Source organism: Symphalangus syndactylus, chromosome 3 (genome assembly GCF_028878055.3).
Source record: "Symphalangus syndactylus isolate Jambi chromosome 3, NHGRI_mSymSyn1-v2.1_pri, whole genome shotgun sequence".
NCBI classification, from domain to species: domain Eukaryota; kingdom Metazoa; phylum Chordata; class Mammalia; order Primates; family Hylobatidae; genus Symphalangus; species Symphalangus syndactylus.
The window spans coordinates 9,210,233-9,237,670 of record NC_072425.2 but is presented as its reverse complement, the minus strand read 5'-3'; the positions used below and the strand labels follow the sequence as shown (position 1 = coordinate 9,237,670).

General features: G+C 54.1%; 2 protein-coding genes across 7 annotated transcripts; both read left to right on the top strand.

Moving 5' to 3' along the window:
* Positions 1-1,595: 1,595 nt before the first annotated feature.
* Positions 1,596-6,783, top strand: LCN1 (lipocalin 1). 6 transcript variants are annotated; one of them, XM_055269910.1, is made up of 6 exons: positions 1,852-1,999; positions 2,446-2,576; positions 3,692-3,762; positions 4,340-4,450; positions 5,293-5,394; positions 5,595-5,868. In XM_055269910.1, exons 1-6 carry the CDS (start codon positions 1,910-1,912, stop codon positions 5,618-5,620), a joined length of 531 nt encoding a protein of 176 aa, XP_055125885.1. In that variant the 5' UTR covers positions 1,852-1,909; the 3' UTR covers positions 5,621-5,868. The 6 variants fall into 6 exon arrangements, 5 of the variants coding, with proteins under 5 accessions (XP_055125883.1, XP_055125885.1, XP_055125884.1 ...); XM_055269908.1 differs by lacking the exon at positions 1,852-1,999 and adding an exon at positions 1,596-1,669 and having other exon boundaries at positions 4,316-4,450; positions 5,293-5,868; XM_055269909.1 differs by lacking the exon at positions 1,852-1,999 and having other exon boundaries at positions 2,285-2,576; positions 4,316-4,450; positions 5,293-5,868.
* A 3,055-nt stretch (positions 6,784-9,838) lies between these two features.
* On the top strand, positions 9,839-25,606 carry LOC129478273 (glycodelin). Its single transcript, XM_055269904.2, has 10 exons — positions 9,839-9,904; positions 12,308-12,380; positions 15,051-15,133; positions 20,898-21,020; positions 21,417-21,556; positions 21,943-22,016; positions 23,203-23,313; positions 24,348-24,452; positions 24,723-24,739; positions 25,426-25,606. Exons 4-9 carry the CDS (start codon positions 20,925-20,927, stop codon positions 24,737-24,739), a joined length of 543 nt encoding a protein of 180 aa, XP_055125879.1. The 5' UTR covers positions 9,839-9,904; positions 12,308-12,380; positions 15,051-15,133; positions 20,898-20,924; the 3' UTR covers positions 25,426-25,606.
* Positions 25,607-27,438: the final 1,832 nt, after the last annotated feature.

Here is a 27,438-nt window from a genome sequence, read left to right as displayed (position 1 = left end):
TCTGGGATATCATGTCTTTTCAATTCTGAAGAATTAGGAGCCATTCTGTTGCTTTGTTGCAATTTTAGAAAATGTTTTTCTTTCGGAATTCCTATTCTCTTTATATTGGAGACTCCTGATCTATTCTCCATGTGTGTTAACTTTGTGCATGTGTGTATGTGTGCATGTGTGTATGTGTGCATGTGTGTGCATGTGTGTATGTATGCATGGTGTGTGTGCACATGTGTATGTCTGCATGTGTGTGTGTGCATGTATGTGTGCATGTGTACGGGTGTGTATTTGTATGTGTGCACATGTGCGTGTGTGTACGTGTGTGTGTATATGTGTGTGTGTGTTGTGTTTTCAGAGCTGCTGCACTCTGGTTGGTTTCCTCCACTCATTTTATTACTAGCTCCAGGCTGGAGACTGAATCTATCTGTAACACCTCAATTTCTCTTTCTAATTTTTCTGTCTTCATTGATTTTGTTAGTACTATCTTCCATGACACTAAGTCTCTTTTCTACTATGTCAAGTCTGGAATTTAACCTGTCTCTTGAGTTTTTTATTCACTTTATTATCCATCTTCAAGATTTGTAATTATTTCTATTTCGTTTCTCCTTGTTTCTTATATTCCAGCCATTTCTAATTTTATACTTTGCATATTTTTAAATCACTAGGCATCTTGATCATACTCCTGCAGTTTTAAACTGTATATCAGACTTTCCTTAGCTGATGTAGGTTCCTGTACCAATTGCTCATTTTTAGCCTGCCTTTCTTAGTGTGTTTCCTTGGGTAATTTGGAACCTGGCCTTGCTCATTTCAAGGGGAGGATATTGTGTCTCTGCATTTCTGCCTTTCTCTGCCATCTTGTTGTCACTGTTCTCTGTCTAGCAGTGTTTCATAGCCTCTGCCCCGGGTCCCAGGCTTCTGCTCTGCAGTGATGTGGAGGATGTCACAGATAAAGTCACCCTTTCCGAGGACGGCTTGTCTCAGCTTCTGCCCTTGAGGCTGTGTCGATGTCCTCTTGCCTTCCTATGCCCACAGTGCTCCACTAAGTTATAAGAAGTCACAGCCCTGGGATGTGTCAGGAAGGGTTTCTCAGCCTCCTTTCTGGAGTCAGGGAAGCCCCTCCCAACACTCCCAGGAGCTGGACCTAGGCCCTCTCTGCCTGCCTTGGGACTTGGAGCTGACAGGCCCCTGGCTCTGCCCCATCACCAGCCTGTGGTTCTCCTCCATTCCTGGTTTTATGTGAGTGAGTGTGGGTGTGTGCGTGTGTATATGTACACACGCACACATGCGCACACCTGTCTTGGTCTTGTCTGGCCTATTGCTGCTCTGTGTGTGGAGCAGAGAGGGTCCTCACTGCACACCTCGCTCAGGAGAGTGGACACCCTCTTTAAATGCACATGGTACCGTGTTCACACAGGAGGGTCCCTGTTTTTCCATGATGAATCTGAGGCCAAGTAACGGGCCCAGAGATGCAGGAAGCTCAGCCGAGCCCCAAGCCCATGGCCCTCGGACTCCAACCCCAAACCCCCTTGGCGATGTGCACGTCAGCGTGTGTGGGATGGCTGGAGGGCATCTGTTACTGCTGCACATGTCCCCAGGAGGCCTGCACGCCCTTCACTCCCTTCAGTTTTCCTTCAGGTGAAATCTGCAAACCCGCTCCTCTGGACCTGGTCCTGTCCAGGTGAGCCTCTGGAATTAACAAGCTGTTATTCACCAGCCTCCAACAACAATGGCACGTTTTCTGCTCCGTTGCAGAACTGGCCATGGTTTACATCCAGGAAGGGATTGGTCAGTCTCCTGTGCCAGGTCCCTGGGGGACCCTGAGCCCAACGGTATAAAGGGTGGCTGTGGGAGGAGTAGCACAGCCTCTCCCAGCCCCAGCAAGCGACCTGTCAGGCAGCCGTGGACTCAGACCCCGGAGATGAAGCCCCTGCTCCTGGCCGTCAGCCTCGGCCTCATTGCTGCTCTGCAGGCCCACCACCTCCTGGCCTCAGACGAGGAGATTCAGGATGTGAGGCCCGGATGGGAAGGGTGGGCTGGAGGGGGCATGGGGCGAGGCTGAGACTGGACGGAGACCCCCATACCTCCCCCATCCAAGGAGACCTTCATTTTTGGGTTGGGCATTAAAGTCCTGCCCCGAGGGAACGGTGAGGTGGGGCAGCAGGGGTCTGGGATGGCGGGGTAGGTGGTGCAGGGGCACAGAGTGGGCAGGGCTGGGAGGGTGGGGGTCTGGCTGACTTCGCTTCTCCCCTGGGGGTGAGGGCTCCGACTTTCGGGGGCTGGAGCCACCTTCAAGTGGGCCTGGCGAGGGTGCTGGGTGTTTTCTGGGTGGGTTAGATTGGGGAATGTTCCCCGTCCCCAGCCCTTGGGGTCAGTAGAGTCTGGGGGCTGCAGGCCAGGGAAGGGGGAGGCTCTGGAGCGGTCGGCCTGAGCCTGATAGAGGGGAACTTTCTCCAGGTGTCAGGGACGTGGTATCTGAAGGCCATGACGGTGGACAGGGAGCTCCCTGAGATGAATCTGGAATCGGTGACACCCATGACCCTCACAGCCCTGGAAGGGGGCAACCTGGAAGCCAAGGCTACCATGCTGTGAGTGTCTGCCAGCCTCTGGGCACCTGCAACCTGGTCTAGGGCCTTCCCTTTCCCCACCCAGGAGAGCTCTGGTGCTGGGGAGGTGGGCAGACCTGCTGGGAGGCCCCTCTCAGCCCTGCCTGCAATGCTTGAGGGCAAACTGTGCCACTGAGGTGCCTTGGCTGGAGGGCGCCTGAGGGGGCAGAGGCCCGGGATCAGACCCTGTGGGCTACCAGCGTCAGCGCTGGTACCGCCCACCTCCTCCTCTGACTAGGAAATGTCTGGTGACATGCAGGCCCCTTTGGGAAAAGGTGTTTACCCCCGACCAGAGTCAGAGCCAGTCCTGGCAGTAAATTTCCGCTTTGAAGTGCAGGGATGGGGCTTGCGGAATGACCAAGAGGGGGCGTAGGACAACGTGGAGAAGACCCCCTTGAAGTCCCTGTGTAGCACTCACCTGTGCTGCTTCCACCCGCGTGGCTCACGTCTGTGACTTCCCACCTATGTGATCTCACCCTCGTGGCTCCCATCCTTGACTTCCCACCTGTGTGATTTCACCCACGTGGCTCACATCCGTGACTTCCCACCTGTGTGATTTCACCCCTGCAGCTCCCTCCTGAGTGGCATGCAGTGCCTGTTCTCTGGTCCTGGGGACTGACCCGTAGGAATTCATTGACCCTGGCAATGACCCTGATTTTTTTTTTTCCCCAAAAGCCCCTCACTGAACCTTTCCCTCTCTGGGCCAGTTGATGATGGATATGGGGCTTGTCCCTGAATGTCTCTAAAAGGAAGAATGCAGCTGGCGGGATGAGGCTCAGGCCCACGCCACAGACACTGCGTGCAAACCAGGCAGCCTCGGTGCCTCTGGCAGGAAATGTGTTGGGGGCCGGGGGGTTGGGAAGGCAGCCACCAGGAGGAGGGTGCAGAGCTCCTGGCCACCTCGGGAGACCCCGGGAACTGCCGCGTGTGACCTGGAGGGGCCGCTGGTGCCTGGGTCTGAGATGCAGAGAAGCACCCTCCTCCATGGGCCTGTGGCAGACTCGGGGCCACCTTTGCAGGGCATTGCAGCGTGGTCGCTCCAGGGCCGGGGCAGGCACAGGCCAGGGCTGCTTCGCCAAGGGGCTTCTGTTTTCCAGGATAAGTGGCCGGTGCCAGGAGATGAAGGTCGTCCTGGAGAAAACTGACGAGCCGGGAAAATACACGGCCGGTGAGTCCCGGAGCCTGAGCCAGAGCCTGAATTCAAACACACGCCGGATGTGCGGGGGCAGCCAGTGCCTTTTTGGGGTGGCCTTTTGGCCTGGGAAGCCTTTTGCTGCCTTCTGACTCCACTAAAAGCCCACTCTCCTCTCCCACTGGTTAATGTGCGTTAGAGACTTGAACACCTGACCCCAAACACCAGGTGTGGCAGGTTTGTCCCGGGACGGACCCTCTGGGCTTGCCCTGTAGCCCTGGCTGCGGCTCTGGCAGGGCCAGGAGCAGAGTCGTATTTGGCTGCGGGGGGCTGCACCCCAACTCCCACCTCCGCAGACCTCACACCCGGAGGAAGCCCCCGTGACTCACTGGTTTGGGATGTGGCCGCCTCTCGGGTGCATCAGGTTCCTGGGAAGTGGGGGTCCCATGGCCTGGGGCTCAGGCCCAGTGGGGAACCTGGGTCGGGGAGCTCTGGGAGGCTGGGAGGGTGCAGGAGCTGCAGGGCTTGCTGGGCCTGGCAACGCACGCTGTCCCTGGATCCTCTCTGAAGGCCCCGGTGGCTAATTCAGGACTGTGCTGCTGTCCTTCTGCAGATGGGGGCAAGCACGTGGCATACATCATCAGGTCGCACGTGAAGGACCACTACATCTTTTACTGTGAGGGCGAGCTGCACGGGAAGCCAATCCGAGGGGTGAAGCTCGTGGGTGGGTCCTGCACCCCCACCCTGCAACCCATGCCTCCACCCGCCCTCCCTCCTCCCTCGGCCTCCTGCACCCTCTTCCCCATGGGAGAAGCCACTGGGACCCAGGAACCCACTGCAGTTTTCTTAGGATGAGTTTTCCTGATAAAGGCCCCAATTCCCACCCCTGGAGTTCAGGATTTGGGATGCCCCAGCCTCCGTCTCTGCAGCAGAGGCAGGAAGGAGCCACGGCTGTCGGCACAGGGGTTCAAAGGTCACACGTGTCCCAGAGTGAGCCAGGCCCTCCCCCGGGGCAGCTCCCTGCAGCGTCATCCTTGAGCGCGTTCCTGTGGGGTGTCCAGCTGGGGAGAGGAATGGGGAAGTGAGCAGGAGTCTGCGTGAAAAGAACATTCCAGCTCCAGGGGTTGAATTCTGGACGCGGTGGCTCCCACAGACAGTGGCGCATCGGTGCCATCCGGGTCGGAGGATGAGGCCCGTGAAGGCTCCTCAGTTCTCCCTGGAGCCAGGGGTGTGCGAATGACAGAGGAATGGGACCCTGGTGCCCCAGAGGAGAGAGGCGCTTCCTCCAGGGCGGGCCTGTCCTACCGTCCATCCTCACTCCGGGAGATGCTTGGGGATGGACCGAGAGCCCTTCCCGTTCTCCCAGTTCTGCTGCCGCGGGAGCCTTCTCAGCCGTGCACGGCACCCTGGTCCCACTTTGCCAGCCTGAGGGTCTCTGGGTTCAAGTCCCCCTGTGGTGGGCAAGGTCCCCTTCCCCAGCCCAGCTCAGGCCTCCAGGCCGGGATAGGGTGCCAGCAACTGCCCAGTTCTGATTCAACCACCCACATCTCGTCCTGGCACCCACAGGCAGAGACCCTGAGAACAACCTGGAAGCCTTGGAGGACTTTGAGAAGGCCGCAGGAGCCCGCGGACTCAGCACGGAGAGCGTCCTTATCCCGAGGCAGAGCGGTAGGAGGCATGGCCCTGCAGAGCCCCCCATGACCCCGAGTGGGGACGTCAGCAGAGCTGTGTTGCACGAGCACGTAACTGTGCTGCATCTAATTCTGGCTTTGTCCTTCCTGGGGTGGTGGAGTTGGTGGCTGATGAGGGGCCCTTGTCTTGACTGCATTCCTGGGGTCTCCTGACGCCTGTGCTTTGTTTTCCTGCAGAAACCTGCTCTCCAGGGAGCGACTAGGGTGAGTGAACAACTTTAGAGGACATTTGAGAAAATCCAGCCCTGAGGCTCAGTGGCGCTTCAAGAGGCCCTGGTGTCTGTCCCACCCACCGCACTGCTACCCGGGTGGGAGATGCCCCACATAGGCCAGGCAGGTGGGAGCTCTGCTCCTCAGCTCCCCGCACTCAGGCACCAGCCGGCGCTCTTGCCCTGGGCGTGACTCCTGGGCAGCTGGGAAGCCCACAGCACTAAGCCCGCCTTTGCTGGCTGCTGGCTGCAGCCCCACGGGCAGGAGCAGGCAGGAGATTCAGGTTCCTCCTCAGCACCCCTCACCCTCAGCCATCCTTGTGACTCCGCTTACCCGAGGAGTTGCTCAAAGATTCAGCAAAGTGACAGGCGTGCCTGTGCTCGCTGCGTCAGATGGGACCCTTGCTGGCTGCACGAGGGGACCAGAGATTCAGAGACTCACCCAAGGTCACCTGCCCAGGTGTGGGCAGAGCCAGAATCCTGGACAGCATCGCTGTCCTTCCCATACCTTCCCCTTGGCCTGCAGTCAGGCTGATGCCTCTTCACTCAGCAGGGAGCTCTGTCAGCAGCCTGCGGGGGTGGTCCCTGCTCCATCTGCTCCAATCCGGAGGCTGGAGCCCCCACCTGCAGCCCCCAAGAGCCCGTGTGTGCCCCCCCCACCATGGCCCCCAAGAGCCCACATGTGCCCACCACACCACCGTCCCTGAGAGCCCGGTGCATGCCCCCCACACCATTGCCCCTGAGATCCAGCACGTGCCCCCCACACCATCGCCCCTGAGAGCCCGCATGTGCCCCCCACACCATCACCCCCAAGAGCCCACATGTGCCCCCCCACACCATCACCCCCGAGAGCCCACATGTGCCCCCCACACCATGCCCCTGAGAGCTCACATGTGCCCCCCACACCATGCCCCTGAGAGCTCACATGTGCCCCCACACTGCAGCACCCAAGAGCCCGCATGCACCCCCACATCATATCCCCCTCCCACCCTCGCTGTCGTGGCCTCACTCACCCTGCCCCCCTTTCCAGGGCAGGGGACACCTTGGCTCCTCAGCAGCCCAAGGACGGCACCATCCAGCACCTCCATCATTCACAGGCACATGGAAAAAGTCCCCAGCCCTGCAGAACCCAGCCGGCCGCACCCCATCCTACCACCCCCCGCCTTCCTCCCGCCCTGCGCCCCCTCTCCTGGTTCTCCATAAAGAGTTTCAGCAGTTCCTGGTGACTCCGCCTGTCTGTGGGGTCCCTCAGGGTGGGGGGTGCTGGCTGGGTGCTCCTTTGGGTGCAGGGAGTGGGAGGGAAGCGGGAGGAAAGACAGAGGACCAGTCTGGACACAGTTCTCCCTGGTGGGTGCCACAGGCCAATGGTGGGAGGGGCCTGGCAGGGGGATGTGTGCTGGAGGCTGGGCCTGAAGGTCCGGGGGTGCTTCCTGCAGGTCAGCCGCCTACTGAGCTCAGGCCCTAGGGGTTGCGGGGAGGGGACAGGGCTCTACTCCTCGGTCCCACACAAGTAAGACCGGAAGGCCTGGGACCAAGGGCAGCTGCCACCCCAGAAGAGATTGGCAGGGCCACCAGGGCCCTCGGCACTGACACTGAGTCCGTGAGGCTGGACGTGGGGGGAGGGGACAGCAGCTCCAGGCAGGGTGTGGCTCGGGCTTGAGCTCACCGGGGAAGCCAGTCCTGTCCTCTGGCGAACCACACCAGCACTGCCCCCAGGGTCTGGCTCCACGCTGTCCCTCTCTGTGCCTGGGTAGGTTTGGGACAGCAAGTTCCCAGCTTGGGGGCAGCCACTAGAGGTCCCACCTGGCGCAGGCACCTTTCCTGACCCTGGCAGTTTGTAGGATTTAAAGTTTCTTTTGATGGTGCAACATCGCACAGTGACTCTGGGAGCGAGGAGAGGCAGACTCTTAGTGACTTGCTGCTCCGCAGGAGAGGGCGGCTGCCGGGCAGGGCCACACGGGGTGGCTTGAGCTCGGGACAGGACAGTAGCCTGCGGAGCTCAGGGGAGGGAGCGGAAAGGGTAGCAGGTGACCGGCTGCCTGTAGACAGCTAACATGAGTCATTTCTCTGCTCCAGGGCATAGGAGCTGTCCCTGATTGTCTGGTGCCTGGCCTTGGGGCAATGAGGGCTGGTGGGGAGTGGCCCCCAAGTGGGGCCATCTGATTAGGGCCTGGCTGCTGTGTGGACCAATCAGCTGTTCAGGAAGAGGCGGGCCCCTAACCAGGCCTCAGCACTCGATTCTGGCCAGGCATGGTGGCTCATGCCTATGTTCCCAGCACTTTGGGAGGCCGAGGTGAGAGAATCACTTGAAGCCAGTAGTTGGAGACCAGCCTGGGCAACATAGCGAGACCCCATCTCTACAAAAAAAAAAATTAGCCAGGCTTGGTGGCAGACACCTGTAGTCCCAGATACTCGGGAGGCTGAGGTGAGAGGATTGCTTGAGCCCAGGAGGTCAAGGCTCTCCCTCATGTCATAGACCTTGTGATGGCACAGGTGCATCTTCCCCACTATGCCTCATGTCACAGACCTTGTGATGGCACAGGTGCATCTTCCCCACTATGCCTCATGTCACAGACCTTGTGATGGCACAGGTGCGTCCTCCCCACTCTGCCTCATGTCACAGACCTTGTGATGGCACAGGTGCGTCCTTCCCACTATGCCTCATGTCACAGACCTTGTGATGGCACAGGTGCGTCCTCCCCATTCTGCCTCATGTCACAGACCTTGTGATGGCACAGGTGCGTCCTTCCCACTATGCCTCATGTCATAGACCTTGTGACTGCACAGGTGTGTCCTCCCCGCTCTCCCTCATTTCATGGACCTTGTGACCTCACAGGTACGTCCTCCCCGCTCTCCCTCATGTCCTAGACCTTGTGACCACACAGGTGCATCCTCCCCGCTCTGCCTCATGTCATAGACCTTGTGACCGCACAGGTGTTGTCCCTCATGTCATTGCTGACGCGTGTCACTTCTGCATATGCTGGAGATGCCGTGACGCAGCACTGCAGAGCTTGCTTGAAGCAGTCCCACGTGTGATAAAGGAACAGACAGGGTGTTTTCTCTGTACCCACAGACCTTCCGTGCTGAGTGCTCTTTGATCCTGAGTGTTCTGTCTCCATGCTGATCACGTCCCTCCATCCTGAAAAATGGCTTTTATTAGGTAGGTGCAAAAGTAATTGCAGCTTTGGCCATTAAAAGTAATGACAAAAACCCCAATTACTTTTGCACCAACACAACCTAATAGCATTTTTTATATTGCTGGCTGCTGCCCACAGATTGTTTGCATTTTCTTATATCTGCACGTGTTTCACTTTGCTTTTACCCTTGAAGGATATTTTCAGCAGGCACAGAATTCTCGGCTGGACGTGGTGGCTCACGCCTGTAATCCTAGCACTTTGAGAGGCCAAGGTGGGAGATCACTTGAGATCGGGAATTCAGCTTGGCCCACATGGTGAAACCCTGTCTGTACTAAAAATACAAAAATGAGCCAGGCGTGGTGGCGCATGCTTGTAATCCCAGCTACGTAGGAGGCTGAGTCAGGAGAATCGCTTGAACCCGGGAGGTGGAGGTTGCAGTGAGCCAAGATCGCATCACTGCACTCCAGTCTAGGCAGCAGAGTGAGACTCTCTCTCAAAAATGAAATGAAATAAAATAAAATAAAAAGAACTCCGGACTGCAGTTCTTTTCCTTCTGCACTTAAGAGATGTGGTTTCCCTGTCTCTGGCCTGCATGGTTTCTGGTGAGATCTCAATGCTTAGTCAGCTCAGGCTTCTGCTGTATATAATGTGTCTTTTTTCTCTGGTTCCTTTAAAATTCTGCCTTTAAATTTGGTTTTTGGCACTTTGACTTTAATGTACCTAATGTGTTTTCTTTCTGTTTATTCTGCATGGGGTTTTCTAAGCTTTCTGTATCTGTCATTTCATAAAACTTGGTAGATTTCTATCCATTTTTTCCTCAAATGATTCTTCTGCCCATGATTGCTTTCCACTCCTTCTGGGACTCAATTACACGGGTGTTAGGCCTTTGGATATTGTCTATTGTCTCTCAGCTCTCTGAGGCTCTCTCTCTCTCTCTCTCTCTTTAAAGAGACAGGATCTTGCTCTGTTGCCCAGGCCAGACTGCAGCGGCACAATCATAGCTCACTACAGCCTCGAACTTCTGGGCTCAAGCTCTTTCTGTTTTCAATATTTGTTCTCTTTATTCATAGGGCTGGATTATTTCTATTAATATATCTTCCTGTTGACGGAGGCGTCTGAAGTTTTCTCTTCACTGTATCTGGTGAGTTTTTATTCCATATGTTGTGATTTTTAGTTTTAGAATATCCATTTGGTTGCTGTTTGCAGTTGCTGTTTCTCTGCTGCCTCCATGTTGGCTCAGAGTCAGTCCTCTCTCTTGAGAATGGTCACATTTTCCTTTCTTCATGTGTATAATAATTTTGGATTGTATCCTGAACAGTTTGAATGATGTATAAACTCTGGGTTTTGTTAGGTTTCTGTAAAGAGTGCCGGTTTTTGTTTTTGGTTTTTGGTTTTATTTTTTTAGACAGAATTTCGCTCTTGTCACCCAAGCTGGAGTGCAGTGGCACCATCTTGGCTCACTGCAAGCTCCACCTCCTGGGTTCAAACGATTCTCCTGCCTCAGCCTCCTGAGTAGCTGGGATTACAGGCACCTGCCACCAGGCCTGGCTAAATTTTGTATGTTTAGTAGAGATGGGGCTGAGCCTGATCCTGGTGCTGCAAGCCAAGAGGCCCGGCTGGTTCCCACCGCCCCAAGAGGTGAGGGCCTTGGGCAGGGCAGGGAGGGACGCACGTTTCCGAGGATGGGCACCTGGATGGGTTTAGAGTCTCAGTGCTGTTGGGAGCCCCAGGGGGACCTCGGCCAGAGCCCACCTCTCGTGTCTTTGCTGACTTCCGCCCGACAGAGGAGGGGGTGCCACTCCCCATGGAGGGTGCCTGGGCAGCTTAGGGAGGTGGGTGGAGTGTCTCTGGGATGAGGTCTTGCCCAACCCACACTGCCTGAGACTCCCTCCCTCACCTGCCGGGCTGTGGGTTTTGAAGAAGCTGATCTCCTTCAAGCTTCTCCCATGTGTCAGATAGAATTCCACTCGGAATTTTTCACTTTGCAATGAAAGGCTACATTAAAACCACGTGTTTGCCAGTAATGTCAGACTTTCAAAAGCTCATGGTTTGCTTTTTTTTTTTTTTTTTTTTTTGAGACGTTGTCTCGCTCTGTCGCCCAGGCTGGAGTGCAGTGGCGCAATCTTGGCTCACTGATGGTTTGCTTTTTGACGAAATGTAAAGCCCTGGAAAGGGTCAGGCCCCGGCCCCGGCCCCGGCCCCGGCACCGACAGTTAAAGGGGCCCGGCTGAAGCTTCCCTCAGTTTTGTGTCCTCATCCCGGACGTGAAAATGACCTGGCCCCAGATATGTGCCCAGGGTCGAGGCCAGTGGTCCAGGCACCCCTGGCTCCCTGTAGTGACACGTCCAGCTCCCGAGCCATTCCATCCTGCCCCAGGGCACCTGCCCCTCCCCACCCACTGTGACCCCACGTCCTCCTTTCCCCGTCAGGGCTGGTCACGTTCTGGTCCACCTAGGCCTGAAGACAGAGCTCCCCTCTGCCCTTTCCTCACCAACCCCTGGTCAGCATCCTCCCCATTCCCCCACACAAAGGCTCTGGGGCCCGCCAGTCCCAGGTGGCACCCACAGCCCTGAGGCCCTGGGCACAGGAGATGAATGAGGTCAAGTGATGTGGATCCTCGGGGGAGCCAGGAACGAGGTGGGAGTTGGCCTAGAGGCCGGGGCCGGGCTGTTTGTGTTCAGGACCTCCTGATTGTCTTGGGAAGGGGCAGTGCTGGTCAGCTGCGGGCTGCTCACCCCCCAGCAGCCAAGACTGAGGTCATCAGACGAGGCAGCACTCGGGCAAGGGCATGTCACCCGCCCTTGACGGGTCAGCACCTAAGCTCTGTCCACTCCTGCCCGGCCATCCTCCTATGTCAACCCCCCAACATAAAGGCTTGACCTGGCCCTTCAGGCCTCACAGGGTGGGCGCCCCCGGCGGCCCCTGGCCAGGCTCCTCTTCTGCTGATGGACCCAGGGTCATCTTGGGACAGGTTCTCCTGCCTGCCCCTGGAGCATCTCTGGCCCCTCAGGCTGACAGTAAGGAGACCAAACCAGACGCTGTCACCACGCCCACCCCATGCTTCTGCCTCCCACTCTGCCTCCCGGCCCTGCCCCCACGCCTCTGCCTCCCACTTGGCCTCCTGGCCCCGCCCCCACGCCTCTGCCTTCCACGCAGCCTCCTAGCCCCGCCCTCACTCCTCTGCCTCCCACGCAGCCTCCTGACCCCGCCCCCCTTTTCCTGGTCCACCCCCGAGCCCCTCAGCCCTGCTCCTGGACGGTTCCCACCCACCCACCAGCTTTTAGGAAACTCGCACAGAAAGTGTTGGGCAGGAAACATGCCCATCCCTGCGGAGACGTGGACCTGCCCATTGCCTCCATTCACGTTTGTCACAAACCATCTCAAAAAGGTGGCATTCCGGATGCTCCTCAGCTTGTGCCCCCAGCCTAGCTCCCTTCCCAGCTCCCTCTGCATCTTTTCCACCCCAACCCTCTCTCCCATCTCGTCTCTGAGGTCAGCCTTAGTCACTCGGTGCTGAAAATGACCTCTTCCAATGTTATTTCAGCAACACGGCAGCTTCCAGGCCTCTCCAAGGCAACCTCACTCCCGAGGGTCCTGGTCCCAACAGGGATATCAAGGTGAGTCCAAGCGTACAAGCTGCTCCCATCGGCTGAGCTCTGCTCCGGGCACTGTGCCACCAGCTTTTCATGCCTATGTCGCTTACTCCTGGAAGAACCCAGTGGCGTGGGCGCTCTTCTCATTTCTATGCAGAAACAGAGCCTTGGGATTAAGGATTTTGCTCGCGGTTGCACAGTCATGAAGTGGACCAGGCTGGGGCAAGGGCAGATCCAGGCAGCAGGAGCTTCAGCAGTGGAAGAATTTGGAGACCTGGGACACCACCTTGCCAGGGCGCTCCGGGGGAACAGGGGACCTCAAGCTTAAGCTCACAGCTGGGTGGGAAATCTGGCAAAGGAAGGGCACCAGGCCAGCCTGAGAGTGGAGAGAGGGGCCATCGGAGAAAAAGAGAGCCCTTTCTGTCTTCCCTGCTGGGACTCTGTGTAGGTCAGACCCTTTGAGGTTGTCTCATGGGTACCTGACCCCCGTCCCTTTCGGCCCTTTTCCTGTGGCTTCCTTGTGGGTAGCTCTGCTGCTGGGCCCCAAGCCCACCCTGCTTCCCTTGGTCCACCTGCTGTGAACCCACCGGTGTACTCATCATGTCAAATTCCATGCTTTCCATCTCTAGGATTTCCATCTGGTTCTTTATTCCCCTTAAATTTCTTAAAACTTCACTGAGGTGAAATTCACAGTGTCAAATAACCGTTTTGAAGTGTACAATCGTGTAGCAATGAGTCCACACAGCCTGGTGCCTGTCCATGACCCCTGCCTAGTTCCAAAATGTTCCCGTCACCCCCAAAGGAAGCTCCATCTCCAGCAGCATTCATCCCCCACTTTCTGTCTCTAAGGATTTACCTATTCTGGACCTTTCCTATCAATGGAATCATACAACATGTGACGTTTTGTGACTGGCTCCTTTCACTTAGCATGTTTTCAAGGTTCTTCTGTGTTGTAACATGGACCAGTACCCTGTTCTTTTTTTATAGCTGAATAATATTCTACCATATGAATAGACTCTCTGCTTTTTTTTTTTCTTTTGAGATGGAGTCTTGCTCTGCCACCCAGGCTGGAGTGCAGTGGCAAAATCTCGGCTCACTGCAACCTCCACCTCCCAGGCTCAAGCAATTCTCCTGTCTCAGCCTCCCTAGTAGCTGGGATTACAGGTGCACATCAACATGATGCCAGGCTAATTTTTGTATTTTTAGTAGAGATGGGGTTTCACTATGTTGGCCAGGCTGGTCTCAAACTCCTGACCTCAGGTAATCCACCCACCTCGGCCTCCCAAAGTGCTGGGATTGCGGGCACGAGCCACCTCACCCAGCTGACCCCATGCTTTTTGTCCACTCATTGTTTGATAGACACTTGAGCTGTTTACATCTTTTGGTTCTTCTGAGCAGTGCAGTCACAAATATGCACACACACAAATATTTGTTTGAATTCCTGTTTTCAATTCAAGCAAAGTTTCTGGGTCATGGGATAATGATGTGTTTAACTTTCTAAGAAGCTGCCAATTGTTTTCCACAGTGGAAGCACCATTTTCCTTCCTGGGTCTTTTCCATGCCTTCCACTGTGCTTCTTCTTGTGCTCTTGCTTTCCAGTACCCTCTTGAGCACATAGAGATATTTATAATGGGTCTTTAACACCCTGATCTGCAAAGTCCACCATCACTGTCATTTCTGGATCTGTTTCTATCACTCGATTTTTCTCCTGGTTACGTTTCATATTTTCTTGCTTCATTGCCTGCCTGGTAATTGTTAACTGGATGTCATATTTACTTTGTGGATTTCACATTGTTGGTTTCTTGACGTGGCAGCTGGCCTCCAGGATGGCTTCCCTTGTTTGATGCCTTCCATGGAGTGTGGGCTGGACCTCGTGATCCACTTCTAATAGATATGACAAGGAGGAAGGGATGGCGCATGAATCAGACACAGAGTGTGACATCAAGCCCCACTGGTCCTCATACCCCTTGCGGTGGGGAACCGTGTCACAAGCAGCCCCAGGAAGAGGCTCCTGTGGCAGGAACCTGAAGTTCCCACCAGCCATTGTGGTCCACCAGTTCCGGGACATTCTCCAGAGCCCAAAGTCCTGGCCCAGAACATGACCACAGCCTCATTGCAGACCCTGAGCCAGAACCACCCAGCTGGGCCGCTTCCCCACTCCTGACCCTCAGAAATCGTTGTTTGAAGCTGCTGTGTTTGGAGATAATTTCTTATGCAGCAAGAAATAACGCACTCAAATTTGTTTTTCATTAAATAATAATAGACTCTCTGTGGCTGCAGTTAAATTGTTTTTAATGTGTTGGATCTTCCCAATACTTGCTTTTAATTGTATTCTAATGAGTTCAGAACAGCCCTTGCTAACCCCGCTACCAATGCACTCTCTTTTTGAGAATTCTGCCCGCTGCCCCGTGTATTCTGAAGGCTTTCTCCTCAGCTGTGTGAGTTCTAAGGGTCACTCAGTTGACCATTTCCAAGGTTTCCTCCCTGCCCCTCTGTGTGTCTCCTGAGCGCTCCGTGCAGCCTCTTCTCTCCGAAACTTTGCCCAGCATAGTCGAGTACCTCCGCCTCCCCACACTCTAATACTCTTCTCCTTAGTGTGTGTGGGGTGGGGCCCTGGGATCTGTTTGGGTTCGTTTGCCCTGAGCCAGGCCTTGCTGGGGTCACAGAGCTCAGCACTTGTGTTGTGTCTCTCAGGGATCATGGTCCTTTGCTGCCTGTTGTCAAATATCCAGAAAGCAAAATGCTTCCGAAATCTCCTGGATTTCTAGTTGTTTAAGGTGAGCAAATACGATACCCGCTATTGTATGTTAGCCAGGAGAGGAAGTTTGAGTTGTGTTGTTATTTTTTAGCTTTTGTTTTGAAATAGCTATAGATTCATGGGAAACCGCAAAAATAGTACAGAGGGGTCCTGCGTTCCCTTTGCCTGCTGTGCATAGCTACAGTGAGACCTCACGTAACTACTGTGTGAAAATTTACATAACCATACATCGTGCAGAACCAGGTCTTATTCGTATTTCACCAGTTTTCTATTCGCTTGTGTGTGTGTGGTTTTATGCAATTTTTTACGTGTGTAGATGTGTGTAACCACTGCCACAATCAACATATAGAATGGTACCATCCCCACAGAGATCTCTTGTTCTACCCCTTTAAAGACACACCCATTCCCCAGGCCCAGCCCTTGGCTACCACAAATCAGCTTTCAATTTCTTTTTTCTTTTTCTTTCTTTCTTTCTTTTCTTTTTTTTTTTTTGAGATGGAGTCTCGCTCTGTCGCCCAGGCTGGAGTGCAGTGGCACCATCTCGGCTCACTGCAAGCTCCGCCTCCCGGGGTCATGCCATTCTCCCGCCTCAGCCTCTTGAGTAGCTGGGACTACAGGCATCTGCCACCACACCCGGCTAATTTTTTCTACTTTTTAGTAGAGACGGGGTTTCACCGTGTTAGCCAGGATGGTCTCAATCTTCTGACCTCGTGATCCGCCCACCTCGGCCTCTGAAAGTGCTGGGATTACAGGCGTGAGCCACCGCGCCCGGCCTCAGCTTTCAATTTCTATAATGTCATTTCGAGAATATTGTATAAACAGAGTCCTAGAGTATGCAACCTTTTGGGATTGGCCTTTTTCACTCAGTGTGGTTCCCTTGAACACCCTCCTGCTGCTGTGGGTATCAGCAGTTCACCCCGTTTTACGGCTGAGTCTCCCATTAGGCGGATGTACTTGTCTGTTAAACCATTCATTCACGGACGGTGGTTTCCAGTTATTAGCTATTACAGGCAAAGCTGCTGTGGACAATTGTGTACAGGGTTTTCTGTGTCCATTTATCTCATTTCTCTGGGATAAATGCCCAGGAGTAAAACTGCCAGGCTGTATAGTAAGCATATGCTTATTATTTTTGTGTTGTTGTTGTTTTTTGACATGGAGTCTTGCTCTGTCACCCAGGCTGGAGTGCAGTGGCGCAATCTCGGCTCACTGCAACCTCCACCTCCCAGGTTCAAGCGATTCTCCTGCCTCAGCCTCCTGAATAGCTGGGACTACAGGTGCACGCCACCACGCCCAGCTAATTTTTTGTATTTTTAGTAGAGATGGGATTTTACCATGTTGGTCAGACTGGTCTCGAACTCCTGACCTCAGGTGATCCGCACCCCCTTGGCCTCCCAAAGTTGGGATTACAGGCGTGAGCCACCACGCCAGGCCCAGCATATGCTTAGTTTTAAAAGAAACTTCCAGCTGGGCGTGGTGGCTCACACCTGTAATCTCAGCACTTTAGGAGGCCGAGGTGGGAGGATCTCTTTAGCCCAGGAGTTCAAGACCGGTCTGGCCAACATAGTGAGACCCAGTCTCTATTATTTAAGCTTAAAAATTTTTAAATAAAAAACAAAAGCAAGTTAGAATTTCCAGAATGGCTGAACCATTTTAGAGGCACTCAAAGTATGCATTTCTCAACATTGTGAGAGCTGCAGTTTCTCTCCGTCCCCACTAATATTTGGTTTTGTCCCTACTTTTCATTGTAGCTGTCCTAATAAGTCCCTACTTTTCACTGTAGCTGTGCTAATAGCTGGGCTGTGATATCTCACAGTGGCCTTAATTGGTGCTCCTTGATAGTCAATGACATTGAGCATCTTTTTAGGTGCTTATCTGCCACCCATAGATATTCCCTGGGGAGATGTTCCTTCATGGTTTTTGCCCATTTTCTAGGTGGATTTTATTTTTGCTGTTGAATTTTCAAAGTTCTCTATATCTTCCAGACACCAGTCCTTTGTTGGATATGAAACTTTAAAATGTTTTCTCCCAGTCTGTAGCTTGTCTCTTCATCCTCTTTTTTTTTCTCTCTCTCTCTTTTTGTTTTTTGAGACGGAGTCTCACTCTGTCACCCAGGCTGGAGTGCAGTGGCGTGATCTTGGCTCACTGCAACCTCCGCCTCCTGGGTTCAAGTGACTCTCCTGCCTCAGCCTCCTGAGTAGCTGGGATTACCGGCATGTGCCACCAGGCCTGGCTAATTTTGTATTTTTTGTTGTTGTTGTTTTTGTTTTTTTTTTTTTGAGACGGAGTCTCGCTCTGTCGCCCAGGCTGGAGTGCAGTGGCGCGATCTCGGCTCACTGCAAACTCCACCTCCCGGGTTCACGCCATTCTCTTGCCTCAGCCTCTCCGAGTAGCTGGGACTACAGGCGCCCGCCACCACGCCAGGCTAATTTCTTTGTATTTTTAGTAGAGACGGGGTTTCACCGTGGTCTCGATCTCCTGACCTCGTGATCCGCCCGCCTCAGCCTCCCAAAGTGCTGGGATTACAAGCGTCAGCCACCGCGCCCGGCTGATTTTGTATTTTTAGTAGAGATGGTGTTTCACCATGTTGGCCATAGGCGGTCTCGAACTCCTGACCTCAGGTGATCCGCCCATCTTGGGCTCCCAGAGTGCTGGGATTACAGGTGTGAGCCATCACGCTTGGCCCTCTTCATCCTCTTAACAAGGTCTTTCTGGAGCAAGAGTTTTCAGATTTTGATGCAGCATGACTTATCAGTTTTTTTCTTTTGTAGATCTTGCATTTGGTGTCAAGTCTAAGAATTCTTTACCTAGCCCTAAGTCCTGAAGATTTTCTCTTACACTTTCTTCTAAAAGTTGTATAGTTTTATGTTTTACTTTTAAACTACGAGTTAATGCATATGTCAGGTGTGAGTTTTAGATGGAGGTTCTTCGTTTGCATGGGATCAATTGCACGTGATGAATTGCTCCAGCGCCATTTGCTGCAAAGACTGTCCTTCTCTTAGAGGGACTCCCGCTTGCCAGGGCTCTGGTTTAAATAAAACATGACCAGAGTGACTCCATCTTAACACGAATAGCTAGACATTCACAAGGCACCTATAAGGTTATATAACGAGGCTATGCTGCTCCATACTGACTACGACAATTTCCTGTTTCTCTGCCTAAAGGACACCACCCCCGCCATCCAGAGCATGATGTGCCAGTACCTGGGTGGGTCTCACAGCACATGAGCTCGACGTGGGTGAGAGGTAGCAGCTATGTCCATGGCTGGGAACCCTGGGGAGCTGACAGCTGGCTTCCTGTCCACCTTGGTGCCTCTGGGCTGGTTTTTTCTTTCTTGGCTTTTTTATTTGTTTGTTTGTTTGCTTTGTTTTTTTGAGACAGGGTCTCATTCTGTCACTCAGGCTGCAGTGTAGTGGCCCAATCTCGGCTCACTGCAACCTCCACCTCCCAGATTCAAGCGATTCTCGTGCCTCAGCCTCCCGAGTAGCTGGGATTACAGGCGCGTGCTTATGGTTTGAAAATACCCACATACTAAGCTGACCACCAATTATAACTGCAGAACATTTATGGCCATACGGGGCATCTCCCACCTAGCCTGGAGAATGTCCCAGTGACCTGGGAGTGCAGGGGTTTATTTTTGCTCACAGATAACGTCAACGAGCAGGCTGAGGCTGAAGGGCGAATGGTCATTGATCGCATTAGGAGCCCCTATCTTTAGCGAGTGCATCTGCATGATCCAGGTTTCACTGTAACTCCTTACAGCTTCTTACAAGCAGAGGCACTCACAGGACGGGCGTTCCTCCTCCTGCTTGCTGAGGTTGCCCGGCTCTGGCATGGAGTCGTTTCCCATAGACTTGCTTTCACTGTGGCCTGAGAGTCACCTTGAATTCTTTCCTGTGTGAGATCTAAGAACCCATTTTTGGGGTCTGGACCGGGACCCTCTTTTCTGACAACACTTCCCCCACGCACTGTTCTTGCAGCTTTGTTAAAGGTCTGTTGTTGTGTGTGTGTGAGTCCATGTTTGCACTCTCTATTTCCCATTCGTCTATGTGTCCATTTCTCTGCCAATACCACACTCTCTTGGTGACTGTCGATAATAGTGCTTGTAAACTTGGGTAGACTAACTCTTTATACTTTATTCTTCTTCAAAATGGCTTTAGCAATTGTAGTTCCTTTGTCTTGACATATACATTTTAGAAAAAAACTTGTCTATATATCTACACATGGCGGGGGGTGGTGGCTCACGCCTATAATTCCATCACTTTGGGAGGCCGAGGTGAGCAGATCACTTGAGGTCAGCAGTTCGAGACCAGCCTGGCCAACATAGTGAAACCCCCTCTCTACTAAAAATACAAAAATTAGCCAGGTGTGGTGGTGGGCACCTGTAATCCCAGCTACTCTGGAGGCTGAGGCATCAGAATCACTTGAACTTGGGAGGCACAGGTTGCAATGAGTCAAGATCGTGCCACTGTACTCCAGCTTGGGCAACAGAGCAAGACTCTGCCACAAAAAAAAAAAAAAAAAAAATGTGTGTGTGTGTGTGTGTGTATACACACACACACACATCTATATCTATCTACAAAATATCTTGCTGAGAATTTGATAGGAATTGCATTAAATCTCTAGGTTGAGTTGGGGAGAGCTAACATCTTTGCTGTGTTGAACCTTCCAGCCCAAGAACACATCGTGCCTGTCCGCTTCCTTAGGCCTTTGATTTCCTTCATTGGGTTCAGAGTTTAAGTCCTGTCCATATTTGGTGAGAGTTTTGCCTACATGCTGTGTGTGTGATTACAAATCCCGAACTTCCAGTTTCGGGTTCTGTCTACTCCTTGACACTGTGTGGGAACACGGTGGATTTTTGTGCGATTGCCCTTGCTGACCTCACTCAGTTCTAGGAGGGGTTTTGTAGAGTTCTTGCAGTTTTGTACCTGGGCAATGATATTATATGCGAATAGGGACAGGTGTACCTCCCCCTTCCCAATCTGCATGCCTTTAGTTACCATTTCATGACTAGCTGCCCTGGCCGGAATGACCTGCTCTGATGGATGGGAGAGTGGGAGTGGACACCCGTGTCTTGCCTCAGGACTCAGGTGCTCTCCAGGGAGTGAGATACAGGCTCGATTGTATGTTATAAAGTGATGCTTCCCTGTGGGAAAAAGTGCATCTAATATAGACTGTAGGACAAAGTCTGAAAGTCCACTGCCTCCCATTTCCACCCCGTCTTGCCTGTGAGTCAGAGAGATACAGCACTAACAGGCAGTGTGCACCTGTCCAGAGGCTGGCTGTTTGAGGGACACAGGTGTGCACACCTGGGGATGGCTGAGTGGAAGGTACAGGTCAGGATTATGACCATGCAGAGAGTCACCCACTGGCATGACATCTGTGGCATCCTAGGGCGGCCATGGGGCTCTCAGGCCCTCTGCCTGCCCCACAAGCCATACCCCTGCCCTAGGCACAGCTATCCTCAGTGCTGGCCTCTGACCCGACGTTGTCCAGGAGCCCCAGCTCAGAAGGTGCTCCCATCGCTGGCTGCCAGCCTGGACCTGACCCAGGCCCCTCCCACCTGAGGCCCTGCCAGGAACTGCCCGGCCCGGACACAGAGAAGGCTCCCAGGTGGACACAGGGAAGAGCCTCCCATTGTCCCAGTGGAGGAAGCTGCCCACGGGCCGAGGATGAGTCACGGGTTCGAGGAATCGCATGGCGAGGCTGTGGGCGGGGCTCTTGCCTGCCCTCCTCCTCCATAAGACCCCTGAGCCCACAGTGCCTCGGCATCCGTCTCACTCCAGAGCTCAGAGCCACCCACAGCCGCAGCCATGCAGTGCCTCCTCCTCACCCTGGGTGCGGCCCTGGTCTGTGGTATCCCGGCCACGGACATCCCCCAGACCATGCAGGACGTGGAGCTCCCAAAGGTTTGAGGCTGGGGGAGCGGGTGCTCTACCGTGGGAGGCCTGGGGTGGGTGGGAGCTGCGGGCAGGCGGGAAGCCCAGGATCTCAGAAACCTACAGGAAGCGCAGAATGGACGCCATGACGTCAGGAAGCCCTCAGCCCTGCTCTCCATCTTTAGGGTGGCCTCTCTGGTTTCCCAGTATCCTAGGTGACTCGTTATTTGGACTTTGGAACACTCCTGAGTTAGCACACACTGGTCATTTTAAGTACAGGAAATCCCATAGCCCAGCGTCCAGTAGACAGCAGACAACCATCCAATGCTCACTGTACCCATCCCAGTTAGACTCAGCCCTGCCTGCACCAGGTGCAACGAGAGCCATGGTGGGGTGGGACCTCTGTGCAGCCCAAGTTCCCCTCAGTTGGCAGGGACCTGGCACTCCATGGCCATGGCGACCAACAACGTCTCCCTCATGGTGACACTGAAGGCCCCTCTGAGGGTCCACATCACCTCACTGTGGCCCACTCCCGAGGACAACCTGGAGATCGTTCTGCACAGATGGTGGGTTCCTCGTCATTGAGACGGGCTGGGTGGGGGCTCAGTCTCCCACCGCAGGGGTCCAGGACTGGGTGGGGTGGGCGGAGCTGGACCCAGCCCCAGGCATTTGCTGACAGCCAGGGACTTCACTGTGGCCCCTCCATGAGGGTGGGGTGGAAAACTGGGGCTCCAGACGTTCCCTGTCCCCTTGGATCCCCTGCCCCGGGCTCTGGGCCAACAGCCGACCACACAGTACAGCCCCAGGTCAGACTGAGGAGAAGGTCTGGGCGGCTGCGGGCTGCAGTGCTCCTGGGACCCAGGGAAGTTCCTGCGGTGACCTCATTTTAGGGGTGACAGTGAGGACAACTCCAATTCAAGTGGCCACTCATTCTATTGTCACCACCTTTCAGGGAGAACCACAGCTGTGTTGAGAAGAAGGTCCTTGGAGAGAAGACTGAGAATCCAAAGAAGTTCAAGATCAACTGTGAGCGTCCCCAGGCCCCAAGGGCTGGCTCAGTGCTGGCACGCTAGCCACGCTCTCCCAGAGGCGGCTCTGCTAGGGGATGAGGGAGTGGGGTCTGGCCTGTCCAAACTCTCTCTGCTTCAGGGAGTCAGAGTGTTTGCTCCAGTCGACCTGATGCTGACCCCAGAGGCATATTTTACCTGGAGGGCAGGGGAAGCACTAATTCTTGGCATGACAGCGACTGGATGTGGGTCTGCACTGTGCCCAGGCACAGGGGACAGGCGCTTTGTGTGAACTGTTTACTCTGGCCTCACAAAAGGCCAGGGAGGCTGCAGGCGAGCAGGTGGGCAGGTGGATAGCTGGGCAGGTAGGCAGGTGGGCAGGTGGGCAGGTGGGCAGGTGGGCAAGTGGGTAGATGAGCAGGTGGGCAGGTGGGCAGGTGGGCAGGTGAACAGGTAGGTAGGTGAACAGGTGGGCAGGTGAACAGGTGGGTAGGTGAACAGGTGGGCAGGTGGGCTGCTGTTCCCATGGGCCTGGCTGCCTCCTGCTCACTCTGGGGCTGCAGCTCTGGCCTTAGGCTGAGCTCTCAGGCCTCTTTGGGGGAAGAGAGAGGGGCTTACAGCATGTCCTTGCTCCACTGAATTCTTCCTAACAATTTGCAACATTTTGTTCTATTTTGTTAATTATTATTTTTTTAAAAAAGACAGAGGTGGTGAGGGTCTGGGGTCTCTTATCCCCTCAGGGGCACATTTTGCCAGCAAATACAGTTTGCTTCTCATGCTTGGGACTTGCCTCAGGCCTTTCTGACCCTGCTCGCCCTCCCCAGAATCGAGCCACTCTCCAAGGTCCATTTCTTCTCCCTCTTCCCTCACCCGTGCCCTGTTCCTGTGCCGTCTCCTGCTGTCCTCACCCGTCCATGACTTCTCATTTGGAATCTCTCCAGGTCAGAGCCTCCCTGCCTGCCGTGTCTGCCTCTCCACTGCACACCTGGCCTCTCCCCCTCAGCCGGGGCTCCATGGCCCTCCAAATTGCTTCTTCTCTCCTTTTCTCCCTGGCTTCCCTGACCATGGCCCACACCAGGGGCCACGTCCCATGGTGTCAGTGGACGAGGAAGCCACTTAGTGTGGTGGGACGTCCACACGCCTGCGCAGGACTCTGCTGAGACGGAGGCTTCATCTTCCTTTTGGTTCTTCTCTTCTTTCCCCAGATACGGTGGTGAACGAGGCTATGCTGCTCGATACTGACTACGACAATTTCCTGTTTCTCTGCCTAAAGGACACCACCACCCCCATCCAGAGCATGATGTGCCAGTACCTGGGTGGGTCTCACAGCACATGAGCTCGACGTGGGTGAGAGGTAGCAGCTACGTCCATGGCTGGGAACCCTGGGGAGCTGACGACTGGCTTCCTGTCCACCTCGGTGCCTCTGGGCTGGTTTTTTCTTTCTTGGCTTTTTTTATTTGTTTGTTTGTTTGCTTTTTTTGTTTTTTTGAGACAGGGTCTCATTCTGTCACTCAGGCTGGAGTGTAGTGGCCCGATCTTGGCTCACTGCAACCTCCACCTCCCAGATTCAAGCAATTCTCGTGCCTCAGCCTCCCGAGTAGCTGGGATTACAGGTGCGCCCCACCATGCCCAGCTAATTTTTGTATTTTTTGGTAGAGACGGGGTTTCACCATGTTGGCCAGGCTGGTCTCCAACTCCTGGATCAAGTGATCCACCCGCCTTGGCCTCCCAAAGTGCTGGGATTACAGGCGTGAGCCACCGCACCCGGCCAGGCTGAGTTTTCTCCAGTGGTTCATGGAGTCCTCTGACAAAGCAAGGAGCTGATATGGGGCTGGTGGGACGGTCGCCAGTCAGGGCACTGGGCTTGGTGGAAAGATTAATACTCACTGGACGTCCAGTCAAAACGCCCTGAAACCTACGATGCTCTCGACCAAACGAAGGCCGGGAATACCAAAATAGCCACATAGGCACAGCCCTTCCCCGTGTTTGTGAGCACAGCGTTTCCTCTGGGGTCACACAGGTGTCTTCTTGATCAGCCTCAGCCACGCTTGGTGAGAGCCGGGCGCTGGGGGAGGCAGGCACTGTGCTCTCCTCCTGTGACGCTGTAGACGCCATCCTGAGCTGTGCAGAGGGGGCCGGGCCGAGGAGTGGGAGCTGGGGACAGGGAACCTGGAGGCGAGGTGGGCAGAGCCCTGGAGACCACCCTAGGGACCTACTCCAGACCAAACTCTGCCAGACCTCGGAGCACTGGGGCCTCCTTCTCTGCCTCCCTCCTCAGGCAAGGCCTCTGGAGCTCCCCAGTTCTCATGGAAGCCCCAGGGGCCCAGGACTGACCCAGCCTCTTCCACAGCCAGAGTCCTGGTGGAGGACGATGAGATCATGCAGGGATTCATCAGGGCTTTCAGGCCCCTGCCCAGGCACCTATGGTACTTGCTGGACTTGAAAGAGATGGAAGGTGAGCTCCGCGCAGGACACGCCCAGCCTCAGCTGGAGGAGAAGCTGCCTCTTTCTCAGCCCGAGCCCCCTGCTGGCTCTGTAGGACTCAGGTCACTCCTTTTTGGCCCCTCCCCTGTTTTCCTCCAGCTTCCTGGGGTGCAGAGCCACCCTGAGGTGGGGTCCCGCCCTCTCCCGCCATCCTTTCACCCCCTCTCTAGCCCTGGGGCTGCTGTGTCCCCAGCTGTCTCTTCTCTCGCTGATGCCTCCACTGTCCCATCTCCTCCCACAGAGCCGTGCCGTTTCTAGGTGAGCCCCTGCCTGGTCCTGCCCCCTGGGTAATGTATCAGCCTTGCCCACTGTCTGCGGCTGCCTCTCTGGGCCCCTGGGACAGACCCCACTGTGTCCAGTTCAGGGCTGACCCTGCAGGAATGAACTGGGGTCTGGTCTTGTGATTCGAGAAAGCCAGGCTGCTGACGTCCCCATCCACGAGCCCAGCCTGTGTCTTGCAGCCATTGTATTAGTCACGGGCTCATGTCCTACAGTCGGACCTTATGCTTTCTTTTGGGGTTCGGGGTGTTGGTTGGAAATGGTGGGGGCTATAGGAGGAGGAGGGAGGATGGTTACATGGAAGGGCATGAGAGGATGGGGACCTGCAGGTCTCGGTCCCACATTCTTTTTTTTTTTTTTTTAAGATGGAGTCTCGCTCTGTCACCAGGCTGGAGTGCAGTGGCACAATCTCAGCTCACTACAACCTCGACCTCCTGGGTTCAAGCGATTCTCCTGCCTCAGCCCCGCGAGTTGCTGGGAACACGGCGTGTGCCACCATGCCCAGCTAATTTTTGTATTTTTAATAGAAACGGGGTTTCACCATGTTGGCCAGGATGGTCTCAATCTCTTGACCTCATGATCCACCCCGCTCAGCCTCCCAAAGTGCTGGGATTTCAGTGCCACATTCTTAAGGGGGTGTCCTCAAGCCCACCACATCCTTCCAGGGCTCCCCTGCAACATCTTGCTCTTCCTCCCTCTACTTAAGTGACCGGTAAACCCAACATCTCGCCTCCGCCTCCAGGAAGACCAAACTCCCACCCTTCCACACCTCCAGAGCAGTGGGACTTCCTCCTGCCCTTTCAAATAATATCCACAGCTCAGAAGACGATGACGTGGTCATCTGTGTCCCCATCCCCTTCCTGCTGCACACCTCCACCACGGCCATGGGGAGGCTGCTCCCTGGGGGCAGTCTCTGGCAGAGATTATTAATAAACCCACGGAGCGTGTTCTGTCTGGATGCGCAGTCACTGCTGGGTGTGGGATTCAGGGACAGGGGTCTGGGGTCAGGGGCAGGCCCAGGCCACCGCCTGGCAGAACCAGAGCTGCTACAGACGCGTGGGCAGCTTCTGGTGGAGAAAATACCTCAAGTTTCTTATCTACAAAATAAAAGGGTCCACCTTCACAAATTTGTGAAATATCTAGAAAAATAAAACCAGGACACTCATATCAGAATTGATGAGCCCAGAGGAAAACTCATAGTCTTTAATACTGAAATGGGTTAGCAAGAAATAATTAAAATCATTGAATCTGTAATGAGCTCTTGTTAGAAAAAAAAAAGCGTTAGAATAAGGAAAGTAAGAAAATAGAATGAAGGAAGATAAAAGCAAAAATGACAAAATCAGAGAAACGTACCAAATTCATGCACCTGTGCCCCAAGGTGGGGAGGGGTGGGCATGGTGGGATTTAACTCACCTGACAGAAACACCTGGGAAAAAATATTCCAGCAAGTATCAATGACCACAGATTAAGAGAAAATAGATTAAAAGAGTCATAAGGGATTATGCTATTTGACTCTAGAATATATTTTTTACAATCCAAAAGAGATGATTTCAAGGTAAATATAAGCATCCAAAACAGATCAGAGAAGACTGGAGACAAAGTAGAGTAGGTAAGGACCCTTCCCAAGGCAGACAGACAGACACGCTCAGGGGTCTGTGTCCCAGCCCGGCCCCCAGCATCAAGAGCAGCCGGGCAAGCGGCCAGGGATCTCCTGCTCCTTTCGGGAACACGTGAAACCAGGCAACGTGAAGAGTCCCAGGCATGAGGAGGGGGCAAAGCTTCCACACTCGTTTCTAGTGCTGGGAAAATATCTCCATCAAAACTCCACAAAACCAGGCCCTACCAGGAGTAACTGGTGCTTGTGCGGCAGTAAGGAATGTCCGCACTGTCTATATAACAAACAGGTCATTTTAACCCAGGCATGGGGGCTCACACCTATAATCCCAGCACTTTGGGAGGCTGAGGCAGGCAGATCACCTGAGGTCAGGGGTTCGGGACCAGGCTGGCCAACATGGTGAAACCCCATCTGTATTGAAAATAAAAAAAAATCAGCTGGGTGTGGTGGCAGACGACCTATAATCCCAGCTACTCTGGAGGCTGAAGCAGGAGAATTGCTTGAGCCCAGGAGGCAGAGGTTGCAATGAGCCAAGATTGCGCCATTGCACTCCAGCCTGGGTGACAGAGCGAGACTCCGTCTCAAAAAAAAAAAAAAAAAACCCAAAAAACAACAACAAAACTCAAATAGTCCATTTCATTCTCATGACTGCCCATGGGGCAGAAGCCCTTACTGTCTCATTGCCCAGTTGGTGGGTGGCACACGGACTGGCAGGGGGTCTAATACCCACACACACGACCATTGCACCTGCTGGCTCCATCACCACACCACCCTGTGTGTCGATGCAAACACCCTGAACAGTATCGGTGCCCCTGGAACCCAGTCACACAGTGAGAGAATCACAGAGGCGTCTACCTGAGCTTCACCCCCAGAAGACATCTCTGGACATAATTGTGTAATTAAAGGATCAAGAATACTATGATTTCTCTGCAGATGCTGGAGTCTATTAAAAACATTAAAACCCCTTCCCTTTAAGTTCTCTACAAATGGACACAGAGTAAATCTCAAGCACATGTCATTAAGTGAGACAAATGAGGCAAAGAGGCAGGTACATGGTCTTTGC